The following is a 20,317-nucleotide window of genomic DNA, read 5'->3' as shown; positions in this document are numbered from 1 at the left end:
AGTAGCAGGAATGTACTCTTATGGTTGGTTTTATAGATGTATGGGTGAAAGGAGGTTGTAGCCAGGTGGGGATTGGTCTCTTCTCCCAGGCAACCAGTGACAGGACAGGAGGACACAGTCTTATGCTGCACTAGGGGAGGTTTAGGCTGGACATTTGGAAGAATTTCTTCACAGAAAGGGTGATTTGGAATTGCAGTGGGCTGCCCAGGGAGGTGATGGAGTCACTATCCCTGGAGGTGTTTAAAGGGAAGACTGAATGTGGCACTTAGTACCATGGTCTAGTTGACATGGGGGTGTTTGATCATTGGTTGGACTCAATCTCAAAGGTCGTTTCCAGCCTTGTTGATCCTGTGGTTCTGTATAGGGACTGCAGCTGAAAAGATACTGTTATCCAGCTTGTTGCACACATTTGTGTTACATTCTCTATCTCAAGAGCATTGAAATCCCATACCTGTGTGGCTGTGGGTGGTAGTGGGTCTGGAAGGGTTGGAGATTAGTCTCCTGTTTTGGTTCAGAAAAACTTCTTGTCATAAAGCTGGGAACAATGTTTCATAAATACTTAGAGATCTTGTTTTATATAATCAAGTATGAATATTTGATTTGATAATCAATCTTTATTTGCATAATCAGATCAAAGAGCTTTTTTGCTTCTCCATCCAGATGCTGAAGTTTTTCATTAATGAGTTGGTGCAAAGAGTAGCACCATTCTTGATAACTCTTATGATGCTGCTCTTATCATGAGAGAACAAGAACATTTAAATAATCTAGATTTTTGATGCAAAAGCTTTTGCAATCTGATAAAACATAGCTATAACAATGTTAAAAGAACAGACAGGTTGCTTGTTGCTTAGTTTTCCCAAGGGTTTTAGTATTTGTGCATATGGAACTGAACATATCCATGCTAATGAAATAGCTATTTGGAGATCTAGAGAGAACTTTCAATTTTCTGAAAACACTGCTTAGTCAGTTAAAGGCTGGACCAGCTCTTTAACTGACTAAGGCCCTCTTTGGGGCCTTTCCTTAAGGTACACAATGTTTAGTTTGTCAGTATTCTGATTTCTGGATTATTTAGTATGTTAATGTGTGTGTTTTGTCTTTTATAAGAAACAAAGCATGTGTAGTTTATGGTGTTCAAGACTAGGATTCATCACTGAATGTAGCTGCAGACTTTTAAGTTCCTGTTGGTGACCTTTATTCAATACAAATATTTTCAGTAAATATTGAATGTCTTGTAAACAAGAAAAAAGCTTTAAAAATACAGGAGTATTTCTTCCTAAAACAGTCATAGAAATAAAACAAAAAATCACAAAGAAGCCTCTCACCGGAATGTGTTGAAATAGGACTTAGGTTTAGGAGAGAGGTGTAAGAGCAAAAGTGCTGGGATTATACTAATTTTTAAGTTGTCTAATTGTTTGTGTTTCATTCAAAGCTCCAGACTTTAGTCCTGTTACAATGACCTGTGATACAAAAATATGTTCTTGGGGTCCATTGAATTAAGAGTAAAAGTGATAGTCACGTCTTTAGGTGTGACAATCACCTAATTTCTCCCCAAGATCACTTGTGGTCTCTTGTATTGAAGAAGATAAGAATGTTCATCTTAATTTGCATTTATCTGAAAATACTAACTCTGAATTTGAATGTTCTGGGTAGAAGTAGCTGTTGCTAATAGCTGCAATATCAATGACCTGGTTCAATGTTACAGGCACAAGTGATTAACTCACTTCTCACACATGATCCAAGTAGCCTGCCACTGTTGTAAGGGACTTGTATACATGCAGCTCAGCAACAGCACACTAAGTAACTTCAGAAATTTAAAGTGCTTATGCTGAAGATTTCTTTGTTGTTTTACATTGAAATGAGTTGCAACCTATAGTTTGTAATGGAACTGTAACCACCTAATAATTTTTATTTTTTGAATCAGTTATTTATGCTGCTGTATTCAAGAAAGAAATTCTGCTTTAGTGGCAAAAAATAGATCCTTTAAATTAATAGTGGGTAAAAAGTGTTTGTTTGGGATAATCAACTATTAAAAAAAATTATAAGTTCCTTAATATTTATTATAGTTCTTTGCTCTTTTCTGCACACAAGTGACTGTGATAAGCAGTGAAGAGGGCTCAAAACCAATTCTACATTTTTGAGTTGGGTGTATGAGCTTCTGAGAAATAAAGCCAGCTGTATTCATCACAGCTTCTATGCTAAATCATAATATCTCAATATAATTATTGATGGAATTATCTCAGCTCTTCACTGTCTCTGTTTTTCTGGTGAGAAGTGAAGGAGCTGATTTTCCATATGGTGAAATGGTTTTTGTTTATGAAGCTGTTTTGGGGCTTGATGAGAATGATGAGAGATGAATATGGAAATAGTTACACTTCGTTATTTTCTGTGGCAGTGAGGAAGTTTTGTATGTTAGAATGTTCAGAACATGGTTAATTATTTTTTCTTTCCTATGAAACTGTTTTTTTCATCATGGGGCATTAAATTGCCTTAATGGATTACAGAAATCTGTGGGCCACATCTGCAATTAATGCAATGAACCTAAGAATAACATTTTCTGAGAGAGCTAATCTGGAAAGTTGTTCATGAGACTTTCAGATTGGTATTTGAAGTAATAGATGTTGGTATAGTCAAAGATTTCAATTTATCACTTGAAGATAATTCTGGGGGATTTTTTCAGAAGGCAATGAGAATGTTAAAATAACTTTTTCAACTATATTTAACTAATAAGCTAAAAACCACAGACATGGTTCTCAATACAGCAATAATAAATGGTCTCATGCTTCGCAGGTATTTCACTACAACTCTTTCTCAGCCTATGATGTAAAAACCTCAAGATGATCGTTACTGAGATGCAGATTTGGTGTGTAATTAAGCAAGGTTAGCTTTTGATGCCCGAACAGAAAAGGAAAATTAATTTTCATCGGTCTTATCCTACTTACAACAACAAAGAACCCACAGAAAATTGATTAATTTTAGTCCAAGCTGCTCTGTTTTAAGACAATATAATCTGAGGCTGCCTAGATTTGGGCATTTTTTCATTCTCCTGAAGTGTAACTGATTGAGTTACTTCAGTGATTAGTTTTACCATGGTAGGCTAAGTATCATACAAATCTGTTTAACATCTGCACAAGCCACTCTGAGCTTGGCATCTCCTTGTCTGCTCAACATCTACCTAAACACACAGCAGAACTGTCTGTGTTAGTGCAATATTGAGTGCAATATTACTTAGTAAATAATTGTGCAGCTTCTTTTTATGGTTTTAGTTAAATGTTTGTTTTGATGCTTTCAGGATTACTTTTGTTTCAATGTTTTTTAAGCAAACCAAAACCACTCAAAACCCCCTACCTTTTCACTTGAAACAATATTGAATTCACAAATGACTTTTTGAGAATGCTTTCAAGGGAAAGCTGTGGGGTTTTGCCCCTAATGACCATCAGGTATGGTTCTGTGAAGTTACATTGTTACACTTGTGTCTGTGATTCCTTTGTGAAAGAGCTAATTATTGTTATTAAAACTGATGTTTAAAGTAAAAATATTTATATGATAGTTTCAGAAATCAGATTTGTAGTAGACACCATGACACAGTTCTGGTTAATATTTGCTGTTTTAATTTACTCCATGTATTTATATGCAGAAATTAATATTTTATGTTTATTTAACAATACATACAAAGTGAAGTATTCAGAAGGGTGAAAGGGTCTAAATGAAGATTATCATAAACCTTATTTCCATCTCATTCTCTTATTACTGCCACATTGCCCTGCATGCTTGTGTTGGCTAGTGTGCATCTTTTTCCCTTTTAAAAGACCTTAATTTTTCTTCCATACCTATTTGCACAATTTAAATGTTGCCGTAGGACTACAGGAAGAGACATGTATCCTGTCTTTATTGTCAGTGTTTTGAACAAAAGAAGCAAACTGCAATTAACCTTAGTGCCTGCACATGACATTCTCCATGAATGGTTTTGCCTTAATGATAAATTGCTAGTCATAGTTGGAAAAACAGAGGGTTTTTTTTAACATACCATAATTATTAGCCCTGCCTCATAAGAATATTAAATTTTGTTTCCTTTAAGGCTTTATAGGTGGGACATTATCTCCCTATAATGTTTTCTGCTTCTAGTGGAACTGAAGTAAAGCATTTGTATCTAATTCCATTTTCTGAAATATTTTTCTCAAAATTTGCAACCTGTTGACCTATTAAGATGGGTGATTTCCTATATTATGATTTTATCTTCCTGTTTTATTACTAAAAACCAAACAAAACACAGCACCCCAGAAATTGCTTTGTCTCTTTCAAGAAGCCAAAAATAGGTTTTTACAACAGAGGGTGTGATCCAACCTAGGACTTAGCTCTGCAACCTGAATTTATACTACTTTTCTGTATGTATGTGTCATCATGTACTATTTTTTCAGGTAGCCTGCTGTGTTCAGTGCACTGATGCAGAAGTCAGCATTTGGGATAATTGATTTCAGTCTCCTGCAATCACAGCTTACCAAATAATATTTGTTTAGGGTGAAGGACTAGAAGAAATCAAAGTCTGTGTTATATAAAATCAAACATTAAACTCCTTCATAGCTGTATCTAAGATCTTAAATGACCAAGAATGCCAAAGCACATTAAATGCATGTAGAATGAAATAATTCTATACATTTTTCTGAAGTCCACTGCATTATTTAATAAATGCATTCTATTTTGAGAAAATGAAATTATTTCTGTGGTTAAATAGATTTTTTTTAATCCTTTGAATTCCCTGTGAAACAATGTCCATTTTGCAAAGTCTGGACCAAGAAAGGAAAGCTAGTCTTCACATTTCAGCTAGGGCTGTTCAGCATCTCAGCTCAGCTATGGAAAAACAGTCTGGAAGGGAGGGAGTGAATGTCATTTTGCATCATACAGGCTGATGGCTGATTTAAAATAGCTCTGTAGTCTACCAGTGACTCCTCTGCTTATTTCTGTCACTTGATCTTCTAAAGTAGAGACTAGTAATAGATTGTTATTCCCCATGCAGATCTATCTTAGAGGCTTCTGAAGCAGTTTTCCAAATAATTCTCTGCAGAAATTTTTTGAACAAATTAAAGGCGATATCTAATGCATGACTGGATTGTTCCACCAAAATATTCCCAGCACCTAAACTTTGATCCCTTCATACAGGCAACCTCAGATGTGAGCAGAAAGCAATTCATGGTCTCCATGAATTGTTGTAGCATATTGTTGCCTGTGTTATTTGGAGGGAGAGGGAGGTACTTTGCACCTTGCCAGCAGATGACCAAGAAGGCAGACATCACAATGCAATCTAAATGTAGATATTTTTTTATTTCATTTTTCCTATTCTATTATGATCATTTTGCAGATTTAGCATGCACAAAACCCCAAAAAAGATAACAGACATGTTACATGGATTTGGGTACAAATTACTGTGAAATGGCAATCTGTTGCATTTAAGTTTATTTTGGATTCAAGTTCTGTACACAGTGGTAAATGTAGAGTGTATGGGAATATCCAGAAGCAAAGATAATTCCTGCATGGGTCAGAAGGTTAGATTGTCACAGAATTGTCACGTTGACTAGGAGAGTGTGATTCAGATGAGTAGCTTGGAAACTAATGGCAGGTATGTGCTACAGCCATGCTGGAGCTGACAGCCTCTTATGCTTACTAAACATCCTCTGTCTTACAAATCTCCTGTAGTACTTTTGCTCACCCTACTGTACTTCACTTCTGTCCTCCTGAAATTCTCTTTTGTTACCTTTGCTCTTAGCACTGAAATGCCAAAGGCTGCCTTCAGGGCTGTATCTTGTTCCCTGCACTGTTGTGCAAGCATGTTTTGGAGCTTCAGAGTGTTTGCCTGAGTTATCTAGAGATCACTCAGTCACCTACAAATATTTTAGATCTACACTCTTCAAGCCACACTCTTTGCAGTCCTTGCATCTCTTTTTGTAACTTTGCTGATCTGACTTTCACTTCTGCGTGTTGTCCTGTCCATTCTCTATTTCTTCAGATTTTAATTTCATTAGAAACTTTCCAGTAAGTCCCACTACTTTTCCCTTATTTTCTCATGTTCTTAATTTGCCTTTCCTCTGTATCATTTGTCCTTCAGACATTTTTAGCTTTCATAATCTGCTTGTCATTCATCTCTTCCTCTTTTTGCCTTTTCCTGGTGTGCCTTAGGATACTCCTCACTATATCGCCTCACTTGGTAAGAGACAAAATATGGTGTAGTTTTTTGTGGAAGTCAGAACTTTGTAAAGTAGAATATTAAACACAGCAAGTGGTTTGGCAGAAAGTAATGTTTACCAAAAATGTATCTATTAAATGGAAGTTTGAATTCAGAGGAGACTGAGAAGGGGGAATACAACAGCAAGGCAATTGAAGGAGGAAACTGCAAGATGAAGGTAAATCAAAAGCAAATGATGATCCTTGATTAGGAGAAGGAGCTCTGAATTAGTAAGAAGATATCTTCTGGAATAGAGTCCAAATGAATGCAATAGAACAAAAATAAAAATCCTATGCTCAAAAATAAAAATCCTATGCTGTGTGCAAAAACAAACATGACTGAGGAAGTTTTGGGCCATTATATTCCCTAGCACATGTATGAACCTCTAACCTAGACAGTAGTGTATTTTTAAAGCATTTTTCATTTTGTTTTTTAAATGAATGATAAAATTTGGGAGCTTCTCTCTATGAAGAAAGTTTCTTCATCTGAAGGTTCTAAAGCTGTATAGATTTGGCCTAACTTTTGCTTAGATGTCTATCCATGCTTTTTAGTATTAGTGAAGAGGTGATGGTATAAAATTGACAGCAGAAAACCTGAGGCAATTATTAAAAGTTAACCTACACTGTATTCTTAATAAAGTTCAGCTAAGGAATGAAAGTATCAATGAATTTGCAGAAAAAGGAGGAATATTTGTATTCTAAGTTTTGCTTAAGTGGTTTATAACACAACAGCCTGATTGGGGTGCTTTTGTTTACTGTTTGTGGAGGGGCTGGATTTGGGGACCTGTGGAACTGAGTATCACTTGGCAGAATTAGTTTGTTCTGATCCATGGTTTCTGTTGAATATGAGACTTCTGAAAGGACAAAAAGTGTTAAAAAATTTCATGGTGGCGTATTTAACCTATAAAACAGGAGAAATACAGATTTAAGAAACAAATTCCTTGTCCATTACCTGGGCCTCAGTTAAGCATAGTACCTCACTGCCTAAGTCTAGATTTTTAAAAAGGAAAAGCAGTCTGGAAAAAAAAATTAAATGCATGTATCATTGCTTTTTTTAAATCAAATCTTCTCTTGAAGACCTTTAAATAGATTGAAAATTATTTTCAAAATTAATGAATTTAAAAATTACTAAGAAGATAACAAAAGAGTCATATGATTTGAATAACTTTCTTCATGAAACATGGAACTTTTGCTTTAAGAGTTATACCTCTGCATCTTCAATATAGTAATTGCAAACAAGTTTACGGTGGTGGTTTTTAAATTTAGCAATTATATTATGACCTTGTTCCAAATCAATATTTTGAATGCTATATTGTAGGATTTAAGGCATGGTAATTATTATTTTTATCTTTTAAAGGCAATAATGGGTATTTGCTATCAAATTTTACTGTAATGTGAGTGTATTTCCATTGCTTGCAGTACAGTTGCATACTTAGAAATAAAACTATCATTGTGGGATGTTTTTTGGTTTTTTGCATAAGTTATCAAGGCATGGCAACTTTTTTATATTTTAAGGTCTTTTGAATTTAAGAAAACAAGTTTATAATTATTATTCTTTTTGATTTTTTCATTGCTTTTAATTTGAATTTTGTTTGACACACTGTTTCCATTTTGTGAGCTTTCCTATGCATGTGCAAAATGTTTCTCCTCAGGCCCCCTTGTAATTCCTGGTCCTATTTTTATGAACCACCGAGAACAGGCTCTAGCCAGAATCAGACTCTCTCCAGCACCGCTAAAGCATAAACGGGACAAGCACAAAGGTATTTGGTCTTCCTTATTGACTAGGGTGGAAATAAACCCAGCCTCCCAGTCACTTCTTCCAGATGCTGCATCTGTCTTTTCAAAGAACTGCACAAAATGAATTCTGCCTTTTCTTCCTGTTAGTATCTTGTTACCTGAGGAGAAAGAAAATGCTTTTAAATGTTGACCTTTCTTTAGAAGTCTACATGTTCATTAGTCCACATCATCTTTGTTTTTCTTTCCCCTTTTCTTTTTGTGAAATATGCATTGTCTTTATGTGTGTCTTCTGTCATTTCTAATGCTGTCTCATTTTTAAGGTTCTTTGTTTTTACTGTAGGAAACGTAACATGTTAGAGTGACTCAAGATTGTTGCACTGCATTTGTGGCTTTTGTCCTTTTGTGTTGTGTATTTGGGGTTTTTACTTAAACATACCAGTTCTAGGCTTGATAATTCTGGCATAAATCTTCTGATAGGTATGTTACTTTTCAACAAGCCCTTTTTAGGGGTGAAATACTTGAAATAATGTAAGCATTACTTTTTGCTAACTTTGAATGGGGAGACTACAAAGAAAAATAAACACTTTTCTCTGCAATATTCTTGAGTTAAATGGTTTGAGAGAGTACAGGTATGGAGGTGTCTTGATATTTTAGACAGTTTTGTATGTCTGGCAAGCCAGTTCCTTATATCTTCAATTTCAAAGTGTGCCATTTGTTCAGATATAAATGACTTAAATGTTTCTTAGAAAGTAGTAGTGTATTACTAACTGAACTTACTGAAGTTGAGGTGTCTCAAATCTGATTGTACTTTGTATATATCTGTGTATCGATGTGTCTGTATGTACATTATTTATATACAGAAGATAAATATGTAAAATGGAGGTTAGAGACCTGGTCAAAGTAGGAAGCTCCTAAAAATGGTGAACCCAGAATGCTTCAACTCTTTTATAAAGAACAGCTAAATATTAAAGGAGTTAGAATGGCATTTCAGTTGAATTAGTGGAAGTTACTGATTGTATTTGGCATGTGTGCAAACAAACTGTATATCAGTTTGAAGCCTTATGGGATAAAATTTCAGTGTATGTGGGTGATGGGCTTACTGAGTTATGAACATACTGGATTGTGAAATCATTTTAAGTTTAATTTATGGAAATGAAAGCAAAATTTGATACTTTGAATCTGCATAACATTCAGTCTTTGGAATGCATGTTGTCTGAGCTTTAAGTCTTGATGGACTTAGAATAACCTATCATAATCTCACTGGAGAGGTTGCCTGTTGAAAGAGCACATAATGATTTTAAGTGTTGTTACGTGAGTGGCAGTTTGCTGATGGGTATTATTCTTGAGCTGGATACTGCTGCTAGTTGTGCTGCAAACCCTTGACTCCAGAGGCAAGTGCATAAAGGAGTATGCTTGTCCTGCCTACATCTGTGCCTTTTTGGCATGCGTTAGTTGTTGGAACTCATTTCAGATCAAGTATCTCCTTACAAGAGCTGTATTCATTAGTGTCAGTTTGAGGCTTATGTTGCCTCTTGGAGTTGTAAGAACAGTATAAAGGTCTGTGTTGTGCTGGAAGACTTTGGTCAGATATGCCCTATAGAAATGAACATTTCTTTTTCTTTAAGGAAGGCTATATGGAAGGAAATACTCAGTTTATTTTAGTTCTTTGTGTCTTATAGTAAACAGATAAGGAGGTTTTAAGTAAACTTTTAGACCATTCTCTGTGTCAGGAGACTGCTTTTCAAAAGACGGCCATAAATTTGACTAGGAACTAGAAATACCCCTTAACTTCTCAAAGAGATTCCAAGGGGAAAAGGAAAACTGGTGAAGTGGGTTGTTATCCAAGTAACAGGCAAGGTGAGAATTGTGAAAAAGATAATGTATATTTTTTATCTTAGAAGGCATGCTTCTCTTCTTGAAGAAGAATGTAAAAGCAATAATAGAGCAGAGATAAAAGGACATTATCACGTTGAAATCAGCAAATTATTTGAACATGATGCTTTCCAGACTGTCCTCCTTCCTTCAGGTGTTTCTGCTATAGTATTCTTCTTCATGCCAACCAGACCTTCAGGATCTTTAGGCAAGAAATGTTTAGTTCAACTGGTAGTACTGATAAGGCTGGTACTAAACTTGCTGGTTGCCACTTCTCTGCTTGCAGCTGCAGAACTTCTCTTGATAATGATACTTAAACTTGAATGTGGACAGCTTCCTCAGGACTTCTTCAGACAATTATTGTCTACTATAAAAGGTGTATTTGTTATGTACTTGTACATATTGTCAAACCATGGAGTCATGGCATGATTTGGATTAGAAGGGACCTTAAAGATTATCCAGTCCCAACCCCCTTGACATGGACAGGGGCACCTTCCATTAGATCAGGTTCCTCAAAGCTCCATCCAGCCTGGCTTAGAGCACTTCCAGAGGTAGGGCATGCTCAGATTCTCTGTGCAGCGTGTTGCAGTGCTTCATCACCCTCAGAGTGAAGAATTTTTTCATAATAATCCACGTGTCTGTCACTTGTGCAATTCATCTGTTTGGTTGTTCAGTTGAAAACTCCTTCAGTTTAATTGAAACAGCAGGTTTTTTAGAAATCTTGCCATTGTCATTTACTCTTTTCACATTTATAGGGTCTGCATATCAAGGTCATTGTTACTACAAAAACTGCATAATTAAGCGTACTCTTCCTGATCTGTGTCTTCTGTGTCTTTCACAATTATTAATAGAAGGGATTAGGTATGACATGTTTAGTATTCATGGAGTGGTTTGGCACCAAGAAGAAAAATGAGCTTGAGTTTCATTCTTATTCTTTAATTAGATAGTGAGTTTCCAGTCTACATCTCCAGTCCCTGTGGATTCCCATAACTGAGCATCTTAGTAAAAAGTGATGCCTGGAGAGGATACCTAGAACAGGGGTTAGACAGGCTAGACAATGTTAAAGGAATAAAGTAGATATTTATTGAAAAGGCCTTCAAAGGATACTTTGGGCAGTACAAGAACCTGGCTGTGCCTCCACTCAAGATGAACTCTGAGTTATGAATTTTCACAATTTTATACGTTTTGGTCCATTTCCATTATTGGGGTTAATTGTCCATTTACAGCTTCAGATCATGAAGTCCCATCCTCCCAGTTTGCTCTCCTCAGTTCGCTGCTGTTTGTGCTTTTTGGGTCTGAAGCTGCAATGGTGTCCTTGATTCTCGGGCTGGAAAAGGATTGTTTTGTCTAACTAAACTGTGAAGAGAACTTCATATAAAGTTCAGAGTTATAGACTAATGCAGTACAGCATCTGGAAAGTATGAAAACTAAAACTTAAAGCATCAAAGATTAATGAAAGTCTGTAAACTCAACTGCAGAAATGAACTGAATAGAAATAAAAAACAAAGAAACAAAGTAAGCTTCTTTAGTCAGCTAAGATTCAGCAGTTTAAATGCCACCTTTTCCCTATATTTGGAAGTAGTGATAAACATGCTAAGGAAACAAATACCCTCAAAACTGCTAGGACTAGATGAAGCTGAATCTGCATGGATGGAACAAGATATAGGTCAACCATTGTGCAAATACTAAGAGAAAATTACCAGACGTTCAAGAAAACTTACTTGGAATTTATTTTAACTTTTTGGCTATCTAAGATACCATGTGAAGGGCAGAGTAGTTTGAAGCACTAATTGGAGTGAGACAGCTGACAATGAAAAACCTACATCTAAGACTGAGTTTATAATTAGAATGTGAGTTTGTTATCACTTTATTATACGTGTTATGCTCTTGTGGCTCTGCATATCTTATTTCACCTATAAGCTCAAGTAAGCTCTGTAGCAACCTCTAAAGAATCCAGCAGACTTACTTTTTGTGCTGCCCTCATGTGGATAATTTCCACAGACAGAGTATATTCCTTTTCCCTCTGCACTGTATCTGTAAAATTGGTTACAGGTATTTTAGCTGCAGCCTGGGGTAAACAGCCAAGAAGCTGCAGACACGGGCTGATTAGTTGAAGTAATGTTGTATATAAAGTCTGTAAATTATGGCAGTCAGAACACCCTGTGAGAGTTGGACATCACAGAGACTAACCAGTAACTTGACCAACATGCTTTATTTGGGTGATTGCTGCTGAACAGAACCAAGATTTGTTGGCATGTGATGTGATCTGAAGAGACAGTTAATGTAAGAATTCTTAATATGCAGTCATATTCCATTAATGCTTTTCATCTGTGGGGTGTTTAACATCTTTAGAAGTGCTTCTTCTCTCCTCCAAAGATGGATGGTAAGTGGGAAATGGAATGTCACCATCCTTGCTGTTGGAGAAGGCTAACAAAATGCTTTTCCTCTGGTCTCGGCCAAGCAAGGGTGCCCCATATCTTTCTGTAATGATGCTGGGCTTAGTTTTTTTTGCCAGAAGATATCTCATTTAAAGCTTAGTACTTTACTTGCTATTGAGTCTGAATAGGCTTTTCCTTTGTTCCTGGAAAGTAGTGGTTTTTGTGACAGCAATGTGAGCCAAGAGAACTTCCAAGCACGTTTAATGGCAGAGGAAAATCATCTTCAGGAATTAAGAATTTTCTGAGTGGTAGTGGAGATTGGTTGGTTTTATTTGCAGTTCTCTCTCTTTCCTTCTCCAACTTTGAGACATCAGACATGAAAACTCGTCATTGTGAAGTTTTTCATGGAGCACTCCCTCTTGGTTGACAGCAGAAAGTACTTTTCCTTGGGGTTTTCTTGTGTCTCAGAGAGATGGAGTCAGAGGTGCTGTTCAGTGGGACTCCAGTTGGAGAACACTGGAGATACTAACTTGCTCTGCTTAAAGGTGCCAATGTATCCAACAATAGGAGTTTCTGCTTCAGTAGGCTTTTTATGCTTCCCTTTCAGGAACAGTTATTCTGATATTACATTTGATGAAATTAAAAAGTGCACAGTTGTTTGAAGGAAAACAAATGTGTATCTCCCTGGTTACAGTTGTTCCCTGAGACATGCAAATAAGCTTTCAGCATCCACTTTTGACTCACATTTTTTTTAAAAAACTTTGACTGTTTGAAAGTAATGGAAGGAAAGAGGATGACCCAGTTTATTTGCAGCCTTATCTCTAAGTGTAACTTCTAGCCAGTGCTGCTGGAAAAATATGATAGGTATTGGCCATGTAATGGGGTAACAGATAAACACTGTAGTCCAGAAATATTGCTCTAAAAGTAAGCAGTGATATAATTATGTTCTGTTTGGCTTTGTGTATTTTGGTTAAAAGACCTTTTTTTTTCCTAAACAAGACTAGCTGTTTTAGTTGCAAGAATGTTGTTGGAGCACACATAAATTATCACGTGCTTATCAAGTTTTGAAGATCCAAACAATTCAAAGCTCTTGAGACAGTTACTAACCATGCAAAGAAGGCTGACAGGAATTCCATTTTCAGTTTAAAAATTTCACACTTGAGCAAAGTAAGATATTCATGAAGGATAGTTGCTTCTATTCCTGCATTCTTAGAGCCTTTAAGAAGTTAGCTTTGGAAATTGGAAGCGCCAACTTTGTAGAACATTATCCTTTAGAATAAATTTATTGCTCAGATACGTAATTGCAAAACTTGTTTCATGTGAAGGTACTTGTCTCTGCATCTGGCACACTAATACTTAGTATTTCCTCAAGGTAAGTACTGTTATGCTTTCATTTGCAACCTTGGAGAAAATGGGGCTAGATCTTGAATCAAGTTTTATTTAATGGTAGTATCACATTTATCAACTGAGATAACAGGAATCCCCAACTTTTTATTAATTTCTTTTAAGCCCTTTAGAGCAGGATATTTTTCTTTCAGTGAGGCAGAAATGCACATGTGCCTCTTTAAGTTTCTGCAGATCACTTGATACGCTGCTGCTACATTTTGCTAGTGTGACTGCCTAGGTGACATGGTTGCTGTATGCCCAGTGTGTTTCATTGGAAGTGCATGCAGCCAGGACACATTCTTACTGGACATGTGTATTTCTGACAGATGATTAATCAAGTGCATTTACACAGTGGGAGAGCTCATATTTTTTATTATCCAGCAGTGTCTGAGGGAGGAGGGGATACAGGGGCCACAGGTAGACTTCCAGAATAATCAGCTGGTTTTCTGCTCCTGTCTGAAAAACTTGTATGAGTTTCAAATTGGGAAGCAGTAAGCAGACTCCTTGCTGAATAAATAATTCTGGAGGCACTATCAGCTGCTAGAACCACTCCTGATTACTTTGGCATATAGAGTTCAATGCAAAAGTAGACATAAAAAGTTCAAAGGTACTGTATTTGAGATGTAGTAAAACTTGACTAAAATACTGTGAGCTGCTTAAGGCAGAATTATGGGACTAAGAGGAAAACTGTAATTTTGAGTGGGTTGTTGTTCAACGATGATTCTGTCTCCTTATATTTCCTTATGCTACCAATACAATTTTGAAAAAAAGCTGCACAGAGACCTTCAGAGACACTTCTTCTAATTTGTGTACAGTCTGGTAGTACACAACCTCAAAAATGCCATGGCAATTCTGAGAGACAAGTTTTCCTAATCACATCTCCATTTCACGTGTATCCAGTATGTAGTGCATGTTTCAAGGGGGTACTTTACCTATGCTTTTAAACCCAATTCTTCAAAACCATTAGTACCTATACACACTGTTCTTTACAGATGTGAACTACATGCAGATTCATATAATTTCTATACTCAAGTCATTACTAGAAAATAGCTTTATTCTTTGAACAGTAAGATTTTTAAAAACTGACATGTAATGAAAGTGTGAAATGACTTTTCTGTAGTAGCAGTTCCTCTGCAATTAAAAGAAAAATTTGGCCAATATGTATCAAATCAGAAATATATGAAAAAATTTTTGTAAGTCTGTAATTACTGTGCTTCACAGAGGGAATAATGAAGTCCTGAAGTTTAGACTTCCACTGATGATTATTCAAGAAAACATGTTGAAATTCTAAGTAGAGATGTAAATTTAACAATACCTTGAATTCTTTGAGAAGCAACTGTTAGGAAACATTCTGATTTCTGGAGAAGATGGTAGCTTGCAAGAAAATTGGGAATAACACATTGCACTTCAGTTCTTTTGTCCAATGTGAAGGCAGTTTGGCTTTAGGAATCGATAATGCACTTCATACTTACTGAACTCATACATAATTACTAAAAGAAATCACAGAAATGATGTCTAAAGATGCATGGAAGCAGACAGGAAACAGGCTCTGGGTGAGTTGTCTGCATTGGTAGGAATGAGCTGTGTAAGCAATAGTCACCTGCTTAGAACAGGGGTTGTGTGGCTGAATTGGAGTCAAGTAAACTCCTTACAGAGTAGTAATTGGAAAAGGTAAACTAGGCTATGCCTGTTAAGTCTAACTACAATGTTTCCTACTTACTAATGCTGCCTTACCGAAGAATGAAAGTGATGGCTTTTAAGCAAAGCTTCTGAAGTTTGCATTTTCTGTTTTGCTGGTTCTTTTTGTCTGCTCACTGGCCAGTTTCTGCTTTAGAGGATCTTTTCCAGTGTGTACCTTTATAGAGCATTGTTTAAAAAATAGAGTTTCTGTCATCTTCTACATCTGCTTTGATGCCACGTTTTGAGCTCTTTTGCTACTCTGTGAGTTCTCTCTTCTACGTTACAAGAGGTGGAGTGGGGAGTTATTTACTATTCTTGTTCTATTCATTCTTCTAATATAACTTTATTAGAATGCATAGTATATAATTGTAAGTCTTGTTTATAGATGGAAGTGGAGAAAGAGGTGAGAAGGATGCCAGCAAAATCACAACATATCCACCAGGGGCTGTCCGCTTTGACTGTGAGCTGCGAGCTGTACAAGTCAGTTGTGGATTTCACCATTCAGGTAAAAACAAATCAATGTTAATTATTATAATAGAGAGGGGTTTTTTTAAGGTTGTGATATGCATCTTCACTGCTTTGTGTTCAATTTTTTGAAGTGGATGTATGCAGGAGTGCTAAAAGCTGAAAACGTGGCAGGGTGAGTTTGTCACATCTCAGAGAATCACACCATGTGCCTAAAAGTATTGTCCAAACACTTCATGAACTCTGTCAGGCTTCTGTGACCCCATCCCTGTGGAGCTTATTGCAGTGTCCAGCTACCCTCTGGGTGAAGAACCTTTTCCCAATATCCAGCCTAAATCTTCCCTGACATATTTTACGCAATTTTGTTACAGGCTAAAGTAAGATTACCACCCAAATCCTCACATCACCTCCCTTATTCCAGCAATGAGAGGTATCTCACTGTCCTTCAGCAGTGAAAAGGGCTATAAGTATCATATACTGAGTTATATCAGAGCTTGTAAGCAATTTTGGAGTCAATTTAAAACATCTGTATGGCAGAGCTCTACTCCTGCATAGAGGTGCTCGTTGTTTTGGGTTGTGGAAATCTGATCTGGATCTCTTGGGAATCAGAAGCTGCAACTCAGAAGGGTAACCAGGACTGGTGCAGTGCCATGTCATGTGTGTATGTCAGAAAAATATTTTGTTCTTTTTCAGTGGTTTTGATGGAAAATGGTGATGTTTACACATTTGGATATGGGCAGCATGGTCAACTTGGACATGGTGATGTTAATTCCAGGTAAGCTGGTAATCAGAGGACATGATTGTGTATTACTGTACTACTGCATAAGAAATGGCTACATTTCTGGTTCTCTGTAGCTAGCAAGTGTGAAAATTCGAATATAAGACCAAATAAAGTTGAAGAGGTCTTGTTCTGCACTTACTCCCCATAACCTCCTGAATATCGATGTAATAACAGTACTCTTGTACTGTAGGAGTAATTTATTTAATGCATGAAATCCTCTGTGCATAGTTATTAGCTTGCTTTGATAATAGTTTGAAAGACTTCTGTCTCTTTAATTCTCCCTGCATCAATGAGAATTACATTGACACCTCATTAGGATTTCATTATTTCTGTAGAATACTACATATACAAAAATTAAAATAGTATGATATTGTAAACCTAGATGAGCCTGTTCCTGTTAAATCAGCGATAAGAGTTCACAGAATATTCACAGAATCACAGAATGTTCTGTGTTGGCAGGGATCTGCAAGGATTGTGTCCAACTCCTAAGTGAATGGCCTGTGTGGGGCTCAAATCCACAACCTTGGTGTTACTAGCACTGTGCTCTGACCAGCTGAGCTAATCTCAATTCAGTTATGATGAAGGCTCATTTGATGTTCATCAGTTATCTCCCAAATGAAGTCCCTAAGCTTTGGTCTCAGCTGCATTTTGTAGTCACTTGTTTTGGGTCTTGTCAGAAGAGTGATGTGTGCTTTCACTGTGGTCAGTGGATATAGAGAAATCAACAGAGCATGGGCAGGTATTTGGCTAACCAGCCACTGCTTACATGCTTTAGGTGTGGTGTGCTTAGTAGCTCTGTAAATCTGATTTCCATTGACTACAGTGAGATCATACATAACTAAATATAGATGTCTTTAATGTGAAGCTCAATCTCACCCTTGGTATCTCATGCTTAGAGTCACATCTTTTCATTAAAGTAAATAAAAAATCATTGTCCTGCTGTAAAAGGAAATGTGATTTAGGTCTTTGGACATGCACATATGCCATATAATGCACACAATGGAAGTTTCTATAGTAGGAATATTTGGGCCTTTGTGTATGTAATGCTCAGTATCCTGATGTAAACGGCATACAGAGCAGAGCATCCATGACCTGTCTTCAGTTCTCTTGTTTCTCTTGTAGCAGTCAGGTGAAAATTACTGAACATCTATCCTCCTAATCTCTTTGGAGACTTCAAAACTCTTTCTTTTGTCAAGTTCCTGAAGAAATCTTCATCATCTTAAAACTTGCATTGGATTCACTATGCCAGAGGGGGAGAGGGAAGAAAGAAAGTATATTGGAAGTATTGCCTTATATTGGCTGCTGTGCCTGATAGTAATCTCTGAACTGTTACCCCTACTCAGTTTGCGTTAGATTGGTGGATGCAGTCTGGGTTTCTGTCTGATAGAGTCGTATTGCAGACAAGTATTTTGTTTTTCCCTCCTGGAAATTCTTGGGTATTTGTTCCAAGGAGCAATGGCTTAAACTAGCAATTCAAGTTGCTGTTAGAAAAAGGCCAGTTTCTGTCTTTGAGACTGAAGAAGTACACATAGCAGTGACATTTGTACTGGTAACCTAATGTCACCTATTTCTAACTTTGATGAAATCACTTGGCTTGTCAGAAGGCTTTGGAGATATCTGCTGTATTTGTCAGTATTTCAGGTGGTAAACCCTACATCTGTTGCTTATTTAGGTAGAAACTGGATGAAGACCAGTCGTAGTTCCAAGTGAGATCCTAAAGGAGAATATGAAAATTCTTGTACTGAAGGATAGTGTTTGACCAAAAGTAGAAGCTGAGGAGGTGCCAGTGACTTGGCACAGACCTTCGTATCATTCTACATCAGACCTAGAAAGTCTCTGAAAAAAAGCCTGGAAGGAATTTAGAGTATGTCCTATGCATGAGAACTGGCTATAGTACTATATTGCTATTTAGCACCATCATTCAAATTATAATTTCTTCATTGATCTACTTCTTTTTCCAGCTTTAAGTAGAGATCTCTCCTCTGTCCTCACAGTAAGGGATTCAGAGAAGGAAACAGGGAATCCTTATGCAGAGTTCCACCTCAGTTGGGACGCAGTGGTGCTCAGATGGCCAGCTCCTGCCAGGTCAGTGTTATGTCAGTCATGCAGTGTGTCACATTGCCTGTATTGACCTCAGGAAGAGCATCATCTTCTGAATTCAGGAACTGATACTCTACTGTATTTCTGGGAGAAAGAGAGAAGAGAGAGGAGAAAAAAAGAAAAGTAATATTTAGGCATCCTTTCAGAGGCTTTTGACTTGCAGTGTAAAGATTTAGTAGGGAGGCTACGTTTCTAAAAGTCTTGAAAATGGTCAAGTATTTTAAATTCTGAACACCTGTTCAGACATGCCTTGCTCCTTAATTAAGGGGATTCTAGACTCTTCTGTTAGAATATTGTAAACATCACACATTCTTCCTCTACTTCAGCAGGAATGAGATAGATTACATGCCGTATCAGTAAGCTGGAACCATTCAATTAGCCTGTGTAGGCTTTTTGTTGTAGCATCCACAGTGACAGATGTTGATAAGCTATTCACTACATGAAAGATTTGTCAGTCTGTGCTTATATTCTCCTCAAATTAGATGCTGATGAATAGAAACTCAGTGGAAACAAGAAATGCTTTGCAGTATCTAGTCTTTGTGAAAGATAGCATGTATTGTGCTCAGGTAAGCAAAGGTGTGTTTGTTGCTGATGCTTCCCTCAAGAAGATGGAAGTTAAAACTCCAGGATCTTTCTGTAACTGTTCAAAATTTGCCTGCATTTTTTTGTGCAAACTCTTGACTTCAGCACTCCAGTAGCAAGTACATTACCTGACAGTCAAGCTCCAGAAATGGAATGACTGAATTGATATGGTCTTGATAGGATTTTGCTTCCAAAGGTTCAACAGTAACATAAACCAAAACTGATCAGACCTTCCATAGATGATCAGCTATGTTCCACTTCAAGGTAAAGAATAGAGACTATATTCTATTACTAACTCCAGAGGGGAAAAAAATGTTCTGTTATCTGTTTGTTAGGACCATGATTTTAGGTGTATTTTCTGAATATTTTACTCCAGTGGTGGAGTGCAGGTTATATTTACATCTTTTCACCAGATTTCCTCTAAAATAGAGTCACTTCTAAAAATACAGAAATCTCTATTTTCTCTGTAATGAAGTTGTCCAACTCTGCTTACAATGCACAAAAGTTGCTACTGATTTCCTCTCACCCACTACACAGTAACATTTCCCAGTGAACCGTGCTTGCAGCACCACGGTCAGCTGCCCCAAGTGACATGTTTTGGGAGCTGGCAGACAGCTGTTGGCTGCATCAGTACCACGGACAGAGATTGTTCCAACAGGTCATGCATAATGAATTTTCAAAGGCTACAACTGCTCTGAGAAATGCTTACCTTTGGGGATGGAAGAGGGTTTGCATGTGGACAGCCAGAATGCATCTGGACCTTCTTCAGGATCCTGAGTTAGCTGATGCATGTACATCTCCTCAATTATTCAGCAGTTGTTGCTTTTTCCTAAGGGATCTCAGGTTAATTTCTCTATAGCTGAGCTTGGTCTTTTGTGATTGACCAAATGTTCTGTGACTTTAATACCAGCATCTTTCCACTCCATCCCAGAAAAGTAGTTCTTGTGTTCCTTGATTCAGATGGAGAAACTTTGGTTGTTAAAACTTTGCCCAGAGTCTCTCAGACTCTTTAGTGTCTATTCTGAGCTTTCCTGTGTTGAGTTTCAGGGGGATAAGGAAATACTCAGTAGTATCACGGGTTTTAAATTCTATGTGCACTAGTCAAACTGTCTGTATTTTTTGA

General features: G+C 37.0%; 1 protein-coding gene across 10 annotated transcripts in view; it reads left to right on the top strand.

Annotated features, from left to right (window-relative positions):
* The window catches only part of MYCBP2 (MYC binding protein 2), a 177,521-nt gene that overhangs the window by 56,745 nt on the left and 100,459 nt on the right, over positions 1-20,317 (top strand). For 9 of the 10 annotated variants that reach the window (XM_054272161.1, XM_054272164.1, XM_054272156.1 and 6 more), the window contains exons 18-19: positions 15,652-15,771; positions 16,425-16,506. In XM_054272161.1, coding sequence (XP_054128136.1) covers positions 15,652-15,771; positions 16,425-16,506 — 202 coding nt within the window. Of the gene's footprint in view, positions 1-15,651; positions 15,772-16,424; positions 16,507-18,500; positions 18,598-20,317 lie in introns of those variants that run through there. The other variant, XM_054272163.1, reaches the window with a different exon arrangement.

This window comes from Melozone crissalis, unplaced genomic scaffold, assembly GCF_028551555.1.
Source record: "Melozone crissalis strain CALT ecotype California unplaced genomic scaffold, PUWL_Pcris_2 ptg000013l_1, whole genome shotgun sequence".
Taxonomy (NCBI): Eukaryota; Metazoa; Chordata; class Aves; order Passeriformes; family Passerellidae; genus Melozone; species Melozone crissalis.
Note: the sequence above shows the minus strand (reverse complement) of the source record. Positions and strands in the feature narration are given on the sequence as shown.